Below are 15,396 nucleotides of genomic sequence, written 5' to 3'. Positions count from 1 at the left end.
TGAAAGAGAGAGAGAACGATGACAGAAGATTAGAGACTTAGGGACAATTTATTCAAGACACAGGGAGGAGTTTAATTGTGCCACTAGAATGTATAAGAATTTTCCCTAAGACTAAGGGAAGTGAGTCTTAATGTAGTTACTAATATGCGTGGTGGATGGACTTAGGAGGATAATCCAAGAAGAATGGAAACCACATTTGTGGAATGGGTTTCACTGCTCTGACATTCCAGGAAATTTATAAGAGCGTCCCAGAGGAAAGCAAGGCAACCAACTTATTACGCTGAATCAAAGTCAAGGTTGTACAATTAGTAGATCAGCCAATTGTTGATCTACTTTGTTAGAATTGTTAAACCATTTTTCCTTAAAATTTATACAATCCTACGGGCTCTTGGAATTATTGTTAAAAGCTCAAGTGCATCAGGAATAAGTTAAACCAATCAGACCTTTAATATATCCAGTATATAACTTGAGTATTGCCGAATAAAGAGATACGCTATCGAAGTTTTTCATCTTGCACCCCTCAGGAGAACTGTGCAAGGTAAACCAACACTAAAGGGAACAGCAATTTATACTGCGTGATAAGAGAGTCCCGACTGGTCAGCAAATGGACTCTGATTGGTAGAGGCATTACCATAGAGAATGTAGCAGGGTACAGTTAACTGCCAAGCTTTTGTTTCAAATTCAAACCAGGCACGTCGACTCTGATTGGTCAAGGCATTGCCATAGGGAATGAACCAGTGAATGGCAGTCCCCAAGAGCTGGGAGACTACCATTTCCTGGTTCATTTCCCATGACAATGCCTTGACCAATCAGAGTCAACCTGCACGGTTTGAATTTGAAACAACAGCTTGGCAGTTACTAGTTAACTGTTCCCTGCTGCATTCTCCATGGCAACACCTCTACCAATTAGAGTCCACTTGCCAACCAATCAGCACTCTCTTCTCATGCAGTATAAACTGCTGTTCCCTTTACTGTCTTGCGTAGCTGTCCTGATGAGTATAAGATGAAATGCTTCGACAACATGCCTCTTTTTTTCAGCAATACTCAAGTTTTGTACTACCAAATAGCTATTTATATCCAGTATACTTGATTTTTAAAGTTGTTAACATAAGATGACTGACCATAAGATGACTAAGGTTGATGACTGCATTTTAAGCTGACGAAAACTGGGCAGTATGTGCAATTAAAATCATCTGAATTATTTATTTGCCAAAGTGCCACACCAGCCCCACCTCTTCTACTTTAACGTGCTCTTCTGAGCAGACAACAAAGACACTTGCCCGAAGCCAATGGGATCTTTCATTAAATACAAAGATTAGGATATAATGACTGCAATGTTAACTAAGGCCTAAACAGGAAAGTTGTAGTTTTCCCAGCAGCTAAAATCATTTGGAAGAGGGTCTGGAATCAGAAGAGGCCAAGGAGATATGTTTTGAACATTTTTTAAAACTTTCCTCTGTGGTCAGGGGTACCAGGCGTGTTCCACAAGGAAAATTTAGGCCATCTCTGCATTGACCTCCCCATAGCCTCTCCAAAAAGCCCTACCTGCAATAAGTCTTGTTGCCGCAACTGTTCCTTCAGTGCCTCCTGGTGGCCCTCTGCTGTCAACGGCTCCTGCCCACCAGCTAGCTGCTACTTCCCACCTGTTTTAGGCAGACAGCTGACTGTCAAGATGCAGATAAGGCCAGTCCTCCCGAAAGGACAGGGAGGTTTGGGGCTCAACTCAGCCCTATTTCTACTGCCAGTTAAAATCAAGGTTTATATTAATTTTAAATGTCGAGCTTAATATCAACATATAATTAGTGAGTCTTGGTTAATGCTGTTAGCATTAATTAAGATATGTTAATTTGTATCTTTATGGTCTGATTTCTTCTTTGATGATTTGGCAAGGGGTTAATTCATTTACTGTAGCTTAAATGCATCCCAATAGAGGGTTGATAATGTAAATGTTAATATAATCCAAACAGTTGATGTAAGATTGTTCAACGAGGCACAATTACATATCTAGTGCTTTTCTAGGTGTAGACTTGTGGTAGTATACAGCTGGTTTCTCAACAAAGGGTGAAGGTGAAGAGGGTAAGGATTTGTTGAGTGGTTTTTGATTAATATATTCATTTACCAATCCTTGTGTTTCTATAATTACATTTCTGTTTTGGGCAGGGCCTTGAACCTACATTCTGAAATGCTCTCCCCAAGGTTGTTTTTGACCATACATTCAATCACTGACACTAATTCATCTACTAACGCTGAGCGTACATTTAGGGTGGAATTTTACATTCTGGAGACTAAGCCTGGTGGCGGGCAGGAAAGTAGGTGTGATTCCTGCTGGGTGGCAGGATGGATGAGCATGCACAATCACCTCATTAATTAAGCATCAATGAGAAGCTCAGCGAATCGCAGGGCAGACAGGAAATCACTCACCCTGCTGTTACCTCATATAGTCGATGGTCATAGCGCCATTTTTAAAGGGCACCCGGACAGACAGTTACTCATTGCGGGCCAGGAGCTCCAAATTACTCCTCCAGGGTCTTGCAGCCGCAACCTTTACTGGAGAAGCTCACAAACGTGAGCATATACATCCCAGGACATAAGAGGGCACCTCCGGCATTGCCTTTCGTTCATCTCCTAGATAAGAGCACTGCCGGTGATTCACCCATGGTCAGGCCAGTGCTTGCCATTGCAGTGGTCCATGTTCACCAGCCTCTTGACCTTTTAAAGGCCCCACTGCCTCTTGCTGCTCAGGCCCTTGCTCCTCATTGCTCTGTATCAACCGGTGATGGGCCCTCCTCCTCATCTGAATGAGAGCCATTAGCAAAGCAGGGCTGCCTGCAGCCTGTATTATCGACGCCTCAGTGGATGTGTAAATGAATTGAAGTGACACATTAATTGAGCATATCCTTTACTGGTTTCCCTCCATCTCAAATCCAGCAGGCAAGAGCTAAGCACTTCACCTGGCCTCCGTCTCGACTTGGCACCCCACCCCTTCCAGGTAAAGGATATCCTGGAGGACCAGAGATGGGTGTTCCTTCCTTTCATACATGAATGCGTATGGAGACATTGGTCTTTGACAAGGGTGATGAGTGCCATGTGCAAGAAGCCTCACGTGGACACTTTTTTCCACTTGTCTCCACTATCCTCAAAACTCTATATAGAGAGACCATTGCCTTGAAGCATAGAAAGACTAACAACATGGACGCTCATCAGCCATGGCCATTCATCAAGGAGGACGGAGGTTTGGAGTTGAGTTGTCTTCCCTAGCCATGCCCCTTAGAGGCATTCCACCTCTCTTAATCCCTGCCTCTGACTACAGCTGATGGGAAAATGACACAGGATGAACAGCAGCTCCACACCTTACTGGGATCTTGATGTTATGAGACCCGTGAGTCAGGAACAAAACTACTGCAATGCAGGCTTCACCATAGAGAGGTTAACACGAGTGAGCATCTTTGACATCCAGTTGCCTCATAACAAGGGCAGGAGACACATGGGAACACCATCACCTGGAAGTTCCCCTCCAAGTCACTCACCATCCTGACTTGGAAATATATCACCATTCCTTCACTGTTGCTGAGCCAAAATCCTGGAACTCCCTCCCTAACAGCACTGTGGGTGTACCTACACCACAAGGACTGCAGCGGTTCAAGAAGGCAGCTCACGACCACCTTTAAGGGATTAGGGATGGGCAATAAATGCTGGCCCAGCCAGCGATGCCCACATCTCGTGAACAAATAAATAAAAAATTATTATGGTGTCTTTTTAGTCAGCCACTTGTGCTGACCTTGAATTTCATCCACACTCTGTGCTGCAGCCTTCTGTAGTCTTTCTCCATTTAAATAATATTCAGCTCCTCTATTCTTCCTGCCAAAGTGTATAACCTTACATTTTCCCACATTATATTCCATCTGTCAAGTTTTTGCCCACTCACCTAACCTGTCTATATTGCTCTGTACTCCTTGTGTCACCCTCACCACTTGCCTTCCCACCTATTTTTGTGTCATCTGCAAACTTGCAATTGAGGCATTCAAGAGGGCATTGGATGATTATTTAAATAGAAACAATGTGCAGGGTTATGGAGAAAAGGCAGGAGATTGGCACTCAGAGACCCGGTGTGGACACGATGGGCTGAATGGCCTCCTTCTACACCGTAACAATTCTGTGATTACACAGCTGAACAGGCAGATTTGACACAAAAATCCCAAATTTGGTCAACAAATGTGCAGGCAGAATCTTCCATCCTGGAAGTTTAATCCTGTAAACAACAAGTGTGATGCTATAAAACAGACCATGCACTAGCATTATTTAAAGGGCCAGGCACCCAGCCTGCATGTAAACCTTTGGGAAATTTTTCTAATAAAAATTCAGGCCTTTATAGGTCAGCCCCTGACCGCGATTTCATGCCAACGTGAAGCGTGCGTTGAGAAGCTCAGTGCTGCTGAGGTGGGGCGGGCGCTGATGTCAACGTGGGTGCAGCCTAGCACTGAGAGAAAGCTCCCTGAAGGCAGAGAGCTGCCTCAGGGAGCTGAAGACCTGAAAAATCAATAATAGAGGTTTCAGAAGCTGAAAGAAAGCGTCCATGCATCATAATAAATCACCTGAAAATTTAGCTACTGAAAATGCTATCCGCAGAAATGTATTTATATTTTATTTCATCATGGAAACCTCATCCTGCCCATGGATGAGGTTTCATGAAAAATGTAAAGGCCGTCTGACTGATTTGCCCGTCTGCCAACCGTAAGGTTGGATGGACCACGAAAAATCAGAGTGAGTTGCTCCATTAACAGGCTTAATCGTGCAAAAGTCGGAAGTGCGCCCGCCAACCGATGGATCGCGCAAGCATGGGATGACGTCGGGATGCTCGCCTGACGCCATCTCACATGATTTCATGTCCGATTGGGTCAGGCACGCGCCCGTCTGATCAGCCTAAAGTTCTGCCCAAAGTGTCTGGAAGTACTCTCGTGTTTTTGGGTCAGAGGCCGTCGATGTATTTTAATGGCATGGGGTTGTGGGGGGAGCGTGGAGGGGTGCAGAGGAGTAGATGACCTGTCTAGACAAAGGCTGCAACAAATATGGGGGCAGCAGTGACATGCCTCTGGGTCTGCAGGATGACATGGAAATGACACAGAGGCTGCAGAATGAGTAAGCTCCGTATCATGCCCTCTGTCAAATTGTAGCTGGCATCCTCCATGTTCCTTGACAGTGACAGGCCAGCTAATGCGCCCAGCACCTTCATGTCTCTAACCATCAGCGTTCTCCTGTATGTCACCACATCGAGGTCTTCATCTAAATTCTCTGCAGCAGTGCTTGTCTGCCACATCATCTGCTTGTAAACCATTCTTTAACCCTGACCTGGTTGAAGCCCACTTGTGCTGTTTTCAACCCTAAAAGCCAAGAAGAGTGCAGCCCACCGATTCAGTGATGCATCCCTGGGATGCCGTGGAGGCCGTGTCCTCTATCCCCGCTCTGGCCGCAGGAGGCCCGTCAGTCTCACAACTCCGGCTTGGGAGGCGGTGGCAGAGATGGTCAGTGCCAATGCTGCCCACAAGAGGTCGGCCACCCAGTGCAGAAAATGGGTGAATTATCTCATCTGTGCCGCCAAGGTAAGGCTTATCACTCTAAACTCTCACACTCACAACGCCTTGACACATTCACTGGCATCTCACTCTCACTCACTGCCAACTCAAGGCACATTCACTCACTCTCACACACATCTCCATCTCTCCTCATCTCCTCTGGAGACTGCCTCCTCAGCCCTCAACATCTTGAGGCCACTTGCACAAATCAACATGTGCACCCACACACACACACCCTGGGATACCCTCCTTCCCCAGTACAGCTATCGCCGTGCAGCCTCTTTCCTTGCCTGAGGCCACTTTTTCCCCTTCCCCAAGCAAGCCCTAGCCCTGCAGTCATTGAAAAACCACCCCGGCCTTATGGCTGGTCTGGTAGGTCGAGACCTGCCCATGAGCCCCCTAAAAGTGATGTGGTGCTGCCCGTGAAACCTGGCACTGATGACCGTGAGTGCTGCACAAAGCAAGGCACACAAACCTCGAAGTCTCAAGCAAAGCGCAGCTCGCCAGGTGCATGTCACTTATGTACAATTGTGAGACACGTTGGCATGATTTTTTTTATTCATTCACAGGATGTAAACTTCACTGGCTGGGCCAGCATATATTGCCCATCCCTAGTTGCCCTTGTGAAGGTGGTGGTGAGCTGCCTTCTTGAACAGAAGTCCATATGGTGTAGGTACACCCACAGTGCTGTTAGGAAGGGACGTCCAGGATTCTGACCCAGCGACAGTGAAGGAACGGAAATATATTTCCAAGTCAGGATGGTGAGTGACTTGGAGGGGAACATCCAGGTGGTGGTGTTCCCATCTATCTGCTGTCCTTGTCCTTCTAGATGGTAGTAGTTTTGAGTTTGGAAGGTGCTGTCTCAGGAGTCTTGGTGAATTCCTGCAGTGCATCTTGTAGATGGTACACGCTGCTGCTACTGTGTGACTGTGGTGGAGGGAGTGAATGTTTGTGGATGTGATGCCAGTCAAGCAGGCTGCTTTGTCCCGGATGCTGTCAAGCTTCTTGAGTGTTGTGGGAGCTGCACTCATCCAGACAAGTGGAGAGTATTCCATCACACTCCTGACTTGTGCCTTGTAGATTGTGGACAGGCTTTGGGGAGTCAGGAGATGATTAAGTGTAGTGGGATGATTCTGGTGAGCAGACCTTATAATGAGGCTAAAGTATTGAAATTAGGTTTCCGACGTACAGCAGTGGAGAATGCAGCCCACCACTGATGGGTGGAGCGGATGCTCGCAAACTAGTTTCACGAAGGCATAAAATTGATTTTTGGCCTTCTCGCCATATTGTGTTCCCACTCCTCCCCCCTCGCCTGCCATGACACCCAATGCCAACAGGCCCACAAAATTCCTGTTATACAGGAATTCTGTTATACAGTTGGAAAGGACAGAACACTGAAGACAGGAAGAGTGAGAGATTATGGATTCTGCAATAACTATTGCTGCTGTTGAAGTGGTGTCAGAGCCCACCATACCATTTAAAGGGTTCAGAGAAGGAGTCTCTGGGGAGTCTGTGCCATCAGGACTGTTGTGCTCTGAGTGAGGGAGGGTTCATAGATGTGAGCCTTGATGGTGGCAACCATGTCCAGGGACTTTGGATGAAATACTAGTGAATGCCAAAATGATTGGATGGCAAGTGAAAATCCTACAAAATGGAGGTGAGTTGGAAAGAGTGTGAGATTACATAAGGTCCCACATTAGTAATGCGAGTGCCTGTAACTACATGTGGCATATGTTTGTTGCATTGACTAGTTAAGGTAAAATTTACCTTTTTATTTGAAATGTCCTTCACCTGTTCATTAATGTTGATTTTAGTTGGTTTGTTACAGTAAAAGTTTTAAAAAATGAAATCTTGTCCATCTGTTTTCTTTCCATTGGTGTCATGGAGATACTTTTCGTAAAAAGGTATCAGACTCTACAGGGATTGTAATACAAGTGGTGTGTGTGTGTGTATATATAATATATTTCTGAAAAACAACCATTTACCGCTACTCGCTGTTTTTTGCCTTTATGCCAATTTTTTTTATCCAAGCTAACACCAACTCTCCTATTCCATGTGCCATAGTTTTGTTAACCAGCTTTTTATGTGGTGCTTTGTCAAAATCCATACTGACAACATCCATTGCATTCCCTTCATCAAACTTCTCTGTTACTTCATCAAAATATTCAATGAGATTAGTCAAGCATGATCTACCTTTTATAAATCTGTGCTGAAATCCGTGCTGACTCTCCATATTTAAGTCAAACCTCTCCAGATGCCTGTTAATTTTTTCCTTGATTATTGTTTCTAAAACCTTACCCATCATTGATATTAAACTCTCTGGCCGGTAGATATTCTTTTTTGAATAAAGGTGTCACATTTGCGACTCTCCAATCCTCTGGCAGTTCCCCCACATCTCGGAAAAATGGGAAGTTAAGGCCCTTCCGCTATCTCTATCCCCACTTCCTTCTGCAACCTGGGTTACAAGCCATCCAGACCAGGCAACATGTCTATCCTAAACACAGTCAATCTTTCCAGTCCATCAATTTTCACCCCATCCATTAACTCTATCATTTACTTTTCTACCGATATTTTTTCAGCATCTATTGCCCTTCCACGCACCCTCGACCTGTTCAGAATTTTATGGGAGGTGGATGAGGCCTAGGGAAGCCCATCCACTCTTGCCCGAATTAAGGCCCTTAAGTGGCTCATTATGGGGCTGCTTCCCACCTGGCCTCAATTTTGAGGCTTGCAAGAGGAGTTCAGAGCCCAATGGGCCAGGGGTGCAACCCTGGCAGGTGACCCTCTTGGTCGTCGGGTGGGAAGGGGTGTGCCCTCATCCACATCGGGTGTACCCGCCTCCCCAAGGTCTGCCCCCTACAGATGTTCCCTCCTCCATGGCCTCTTGAATCTATTCCCACAAACTGCTGACTATTTATCGTCCCTTCGTGGCCCCCACGTTAGATGATTTTGTTAACAGTTCCCTTTCCTCAGGTTCTGTGCAGCTACCCTTCGATTCTGCCATTGTTGACCGCACCAGACTCCTCCTACAGCTCTCCTCCATCATCTCATTCTCTATAAATTTGAACTCATCCAAAACTTTTTTCCTAATATCCAAATCGCAGAAAGTCTTGTTCTCCTATCACTCCTATGTTCAATGACCTACATTGGCTCCTGGCCTGGCAGCCATCCTAATTTTAAATTTCTTAGCTGAAAGCAAAATTCTGTGGATGCTGGAAATCTGAAACAAAAACAGAGCTAAAGACTTCTTCAGAGCTAAAGACTTCTCTTTAGCTTTAAAGAAGGGTCGTATGGACTCGAAATGTTAACTCTGTTTCTCTCTCCACAGATACTGTCAGACCTGCTGAGCTTTTCCAGCATTTTCTGTTTTTGTTTTAAATTTCTTAGCCCTGTTTTCAAATTCTTTCATTTCTTCGACCCTCCTTATCTGTGCAACTTCCTCCAATCCTTAAAAATCTCTGCACTTCTTCAGTTCTGGTCCCTTATGCCGTCCTGATTTTCTTCGCTCCACCATTGGTGGCTGTGCATTCAGCTGCCTGAGTGCTAAGTGCTGGAATTCCCTTTCCAGGATCTTGGCTTCTCTTAAGATGCTCTTTAAAACTTACCTCTTTGGCCATGTTTTTGGTCATCTATCCTTATATCTCCTTATGTGGTTCAGTGTCTGATAAGACTCCTGTGACGTTCTTTGGGGCATTTTACTCTGATAAAGGGGCTATATCAATGCAATTATTGTTGTTAATACATTTACAGAACACCAATTAACGTTCAGTATAGGAATGAGATGGCTGAAATAACCATAAAAAAGTGACAATAATACTCTGAAGTAATCCACTGTTAATATATAATTACCACTCATTTTGGATTCAACATGCTGTTTCTTTACATCCATGTTCTGATGTTTCTCCGAAGATTTTTTTGACTCTGGGTTTGTTAACTTCTTCTGTTCACTATTTAATGGTGCAGGATGTTCTGAAAACAAAATTGAATTTAAATTAATGAAAAAAAGAAAATAGCCTTTTGCTTAGTTTACATTTATGTGCTTGTTCTAATTTTCTTCAACCAACCACCCGTCTGAATCTTGGAGCTGGATTTTCAGTTGTCCAAAGGGCTGAAATCAGGTTCAGGTGTTCACTGAAAATCGCGCACTCGAATGGCATATTAGTCTTCTGATACCTCACAAACGTGTTGGAAATTTTAACAGGAGGGTGGTGGAGGGGAGCCAGCAACCCACACGTCTCCATTTAACTTGCTGTTAAGCTCATTGAAGAGCTTGTTAAAATAAAAGGCTGGAGAGGGACAGGATCACATTTTCAATGTTAATAACAGGAAGAACAAATGGTCTGGGGCATATTAGTACACAGCTGTCGGGAGCACAGCGGGGAGCCACTATGCAGTGTGGCTGATGAAAAATAGTGTACAAAAATGGAATAGTCAAACTGGGGTGATCATGCAATGGTACAAAGTTGCCGTCAATTGAGCAGAGTGGCTTGAGTACGTCAGGAGTAAATATTTAGCCACTTGTATGCACCATTAGGCTACCTTGTTGGCCCACTGCTCTGATGCCTGCTCCATCCTTCCAGGCAACAGCAAGCCCAGTAACGGCTGTCTTTTGCTTTTTAGAATCATTCTTCGACATGAGGTCCTGCCTCCAGGCCATTCGTTCCTAGTGCCACTAATTGGGCGCCAAACTCGCCTCGAGGCCAATTAGGATCTTTGCCTTTAAAAATCACACCGCCTCACAGATGCTGAGATCGAGGCCTTGAAATGATCTGGCCATCAGGCTCCCAATCCTGGATTGAAAATCTAGCTCCAGGTTCCTAATTTACCCCTGTCGTTTTTCCAAACTAGCTGTATATGAAGTAAATTGTCCCATGGTGCAATACAAATGGAAGCAATCAAATTAATGTGGTAAATGAGATCCGACTGCAGAATTATACAAAAATGTTTAACAAAATATTACAGAAACCTTTTAAAGAAAAAACATACTTGTTAAAAAAAATATACATAAGTGTTGGGAATATTATTACTGCATTTCAGCAGTGGTTAAAATAATTTCCAATGCTTTTCCAGTGTGCCAAGTAAACAAAAGCTTGTTAGAAGGGCTCTAAAGATACTGAGCTGATAATCTAGACTGATAGTACAATGTAACAAGAAGGTACATTGTGCTATTGGAAATTAAGTGCTTTGGATGAGGTGTTAAATCATGAAAGATCTCATGGCACAATTCAAACAAGAGCAAGAATTCTAACAATTGTTAATAATTCTGGAGATATGCATAAAATCTGTTGTATACTTTGTCATTTGCTAATTGATTAACTGGTATGGAGGAGCCATACTAAGTTAAACATGCTGATATTGCAGCTGTAATTGTTCCCTTGAGCAAGAACACCTGATGCCCAGGGTCAATCTTGATATGAAAACAGATTCAGGAAGCCAATTAAATTCTACCAATCTCTTAGGAAAAATGTCGGAGACAGTATAATGCTGATGTACTTCTCTATCTCTAGGGATTTGCTTATCTCTAAGCCAAGAAAAAATCCTCCAGATACCTTGGTTGTCAACAAAGTCAGTGAAATCTCTGAATCTTGTACAGCATTGGCAGTTTTTCAATGGTTCCTAAGTGTAACTCTGGCCAGGTGGGACACCATCTGGAAAAAGTAGCTCTTTAGCCAATTGTCCTAATACATTGAAAACCATATAAAACTTGAACAGTTGGCTCACAAGGTCGGGGGGTGGGGGTCAGAGGGGGTCGAGAAAAGAGGAGTACCTCTTTGTAAGCTTGCTCCTGGGCCTGATCACGCGGTGTCCACCGGCACATTTGAGGCCTTCCATGACCGATTGGCACCGTGGGGGCTGAGGTGCATTGTTGATCCCCAGAACCACATTATAATTTAAAATTTGTAAGTTTCCTTAGGGATTTTGTTTTTAGTTGCAATGTCCTTTTAAGGAACTATCCCCTTATGTCTTGTAAAAAAAAAACATGTTCAAACGCTGATTATTTCATAACTTTCATAACTCTCCAAAATCGCTATTGAAGCTTCAATTTCTCAAACTAAAGTAGACTAAAACCAGTTATGCAAAAGCCCAAGCAAATCTAAGTAAAATCTTTGGTTCATTACTAATCATAGTGGATCCAGTTTGCAAAAATGGGCAAATTGGGAATCAAGGTTTGGAGAAGGTGATTAGAAGAAAGTGTAAAAAACGCACAAACACTGCAAAAATCTGAGAAAACATCCACAACTTGGTTGCAAGTGTCTATTTGAAATTTATTACTTCTAAAATTTGAGAGAGAGAATGTGTAACCCATCAATACTCTAGAAGATTAAAATCATGCATCATAATAAACATTAATAATACAAATTGGAAACTACAGACCTGATTCAATTGCAAGGAAGCCTTATTATTTCTGGTAAACTAAGAAAATATCTACCAAAACTGGCATTATTAGGCAATTTGAAAGAAAGAATTGAAGAAGTACAGTCTAAGGATTAGGAGGTTTCTGTCCTTTCACCTTTGGATTAAAATCAAATCCAGACAGATGGGATGAAATGTCTGTCAATCCCTTCTCCCCTGGATTGAAGTGAAACATGCGTTTTCGGTCTGAATTCATTTCTGATGCAATATGAGAAGATTGTACTAATGCAGTTTCATTATTCCGAGAATAAAAACTGAATTGCATAGTTTGAGATCCACCAATTGCATTCTCGACTCTATTCCCACCAAACCGCTGACCACTTATCTTCCCTTCCTGGCCCCACATTAGTTGAGGTTAACAGTTCCCTCTCCTCAGATACTTTCCCCTCCACTTGAAATCTGCCAGTGTCACCCTACCCTTTGTCCTTGCAAATTACTGCCTCATTTCTGACCTCAAAATCCTCAAATGTATTGTTGCCTTTCAAATCCATGCCCATCTTTCCCACAACTCCAAGTTTGTATACCCCCAATCATATTTCCATCCCTGCTATAGCACTAAAACCACCCTTATCAAAGTAACTGCAGCCATGGTAAACAATCTATCCTCATCCTTCAGCAACTGTCTACAGCCATTGAGATGGGTGACCACACCATCATCCTCCAATACCCTTCCTTCGCCATATAGCTGGGTGGAAATGTCCTGATCTAGGTCTATTCTTAGTCATCCAGTCTTAGCCATCAGCTGAAATGGGCTTCTATTCCTCCTGCATGATCTCCTCTGGAATTTTCCAACCGTCTATCCTTGGCCCCCCTCCTATTTCTCATCTACTTAATCCTTCTCGGTGACATCATCCAAAAACATGTCAGGTTTCAGGTTGTCCGTTCACAACACCTCGATCTAACTCACCACCACCTCTCTCGACCCCTCCACTGTCTCTAACAGTACTTGTCCAAAAGCAGAAATCTTCTTTAACTAAGCGTTCAGAAAACTGAGGTCACTGTCTGATTCTGGTCACAAACTCCGTTCTCTAGACACTGCCACTATCCCTCTTCCTGACTTTCTGAGGTCAAATGGGACTGTTTGCAACCTTGGCATCCTATTTGACATCAGGGTGAATTTCTAACCACAGATCCACTCCATCACCAATCTAGTACCGTCACATCACCCAGCTCTGCCTAACTGAAGCAGCTCTGAAGAAGAGTCATACAGACTCGAAACGTTAACTCTGTCTTTCGCTCCACAGATGCTGTTAGACCTGCTGAGTTTTTCCAGCATTTTCTGTTTTTGTTTCAGATTTCCAGCATCCGCGGTATTTTGCTTTTATCTGCCTAACTCAGTTTATTTACTGATGAAACTTTCATCCATGTCATTGTTACCTCTAGGCTAGACTATTCCAATGCTCTCTGGCCAGCCTCCCTCTTCCACCTTCCATAAACTTGAACTCACCCAAAATTCTGCTGCCTATATCCTAATCTCGCCAAGTTCTATTTCCTCATAACACCTGTGCTCACTGGCCTATAAAGGTTCCTGGCCCAGTAATTTCGATTTTAAAACTATGACCCTTTTTTTCCAATACCTCCTTGGCCTTGACAGTCAGCATCTCTGTAATGTCCTCCAACCCCACAACTCACCCAAGATCCTGGCGCTCCTCCAATACTGCCCTCTTGTGCATTCCCTATTTTAATAACTCCACCAATAGTAGTCGTGCCTCCAGCTGCCTGATTTCTGAGCTCTGAAATTTCCTCACTAAGCCTCTCTATGTCTCTTCTGTTCCTTTTGAAGACACTCCTTAAAAACTTTATCTTTAACAAGATTTTCAGTTACTATCCTTATGTGACTCAGTGTTAGATAGTGCTTCATGAAGCGTTTTTGGACTCTTTATTACACTAAAGTTTCTATATTAACATAATTGTTATTGTTATTACATTAACAGAACATTGCTAATCAATCATTCAGTGTAGCAAGGATATAGTTAAAAAAGCATAAGCAAATGTCAAAAAATACTGCGTGAAATAATCCACTCCTAATATATAATTACCATTCATCTTGGATTCGCTATATTGTTTCTTAACATTCAGACCCTGTCGTTTCTCAGAAGACCTTTTTGACTCTGGGTTTATTAACTTCTTCACTTCACTATTTGGTGACGCAGGCTGTTCTGAAAGCAGAATGAAAGGTAAATAATTAAAAACAAATAGAAAATATCATTTTGCTATATATATCCGTATGCGTGCGTTTTACTTCTTTTCACCTCACCATCCTCTGAATCTTGATTCCTAATTTGCAGTTGATTTTTCCAAACTGGTCGCATATGAAGTAAAATTTTCTTATGATGTAATACAAATGGAAGCAATCCAGTTAATGCGGTAAATGATCCAACTACAGAATTATAATACAAAACTTTAACATTTTATTTCAGAACATTGTAAAAATATTGGTCTCACTTGTTAAAAGTCTTTGTTTATACGTGTCCTGAAAGTAATACTGCTCCTGAGCAGTAGTTTTCAGTTTACAAAGTAAATGAAACACAAAAGTGTGGAGGTTCGTTCTGCATTTTATTTGATTGCTCATCAAAAGTCCTCTAATGATCATAATCTGAACTGGTATTTCAAAGTAGCAATGAGGATGCACTGTGCAATGGAAATGATGTCCTTTGGACGAGGTGTTAAATTGTTAAAGATTTCAAGGTACAGTTGAAAGAAGAGGAAGATTTCTTATAATGGATAATAATCCTGGAGATGCAGAAAGCCTGTGCATACTTTGACTTCACAAAGTGCTGGACCAGCTAAACAAAGCTAAACATGCAAATGTTGCTGATGAAATTGTTTCCTTGAATAAGAACACTTGATGTCCAGTGTGAATTTTAATACAAAAACATTCAGGAAGCCAATCAAGACCTGCAATCTCAGGTAAAAAAGAAGTGTCTGACTCTGTGTAACACTCATGAAGTTCTCCATCTCAAGGAATTTGCTTATCTCTAAGCCACAGAAAAATCCTCCAAATCCCTTTTGTTGTCTATAAAGGGTCGGAATAAAATCTGTTTCTTGTAAAGCATCAGCAATTTTTCAATGGTTCTCAAGTGTAACAGGAAGGAACTCTGACCATCTGGGAAAAGTAGCTATATATCCAATTGTCCTAATAATTGAAAACCATTTAACACTTGAACAGTGGTTCATAAACACAGATGTCCAAACTCTGATTATTTCACAACTTTCTGCTGAAATGAAAATCACTACTGAAGTTTCAATTGCTCAAACTAAAGTAGGTTAAAGGTAGCTAAGCAAAAACCAAGAAAATCTGTATAGAATATACAGTTAGTTATGAATCATAATGGAACTATTCTGGGATAAAGGGTAAATTAGGAATCTAGATTTGGAGAAGGTGGTTCAGTGAAACAGAAAAACTCACATA

General features: G+C 42.7%; 1 protein-coding gene across 2 annotated transcripts in view; it reads right to left on the bottom strand.

Moving 5' to 3' along the window:
• erich2 (glutamate-rich 2) overlaps positions 1–15,396 on the bottom strand; it is a 199,266-nt gene that overhangs the window by 84,493 nt on the left and 99,377 nt on the right. For both annotated transcript variants that reach the window (XM_078551372.1, XM_078551373.1), the window contains 2 exons: positions 14,024–14,143; positions 9,420–9,539 (listed from right to left, as the gene is read on the bottom strand). In XM_078551372.1, the coding sequence (XP_078407498.1) occupies positions 9,420–9,539; positions 14,024–14,143 (240 nt within the window). The remainder of the gene's footprint in view (positions 1–9,419; positions 9,540–14,023; positions 14,144–15,396) is intronic.

The sequence above is a fragment of the Cetorhinus maximus genome, chromosome 11 (genome assembly GCF_964194155.1).
Source record: "Cetorhinus maximus chromosome 11, sCetMax3.hap1.1, whole genome shotgun sequence".
Taxonomy (NCBI): domain Eukaryota; kingdom Metazoa; phylum Chordata; class Chondrichthyes; order Lamniformes; family Cetorhinidae; genus Cetorhinus; species Cetorhinus maximus.
Note: the sequence above shows the minus strand (reverse complement) of the source record. Positions and strands in the feature narration are given on the sequence as shown.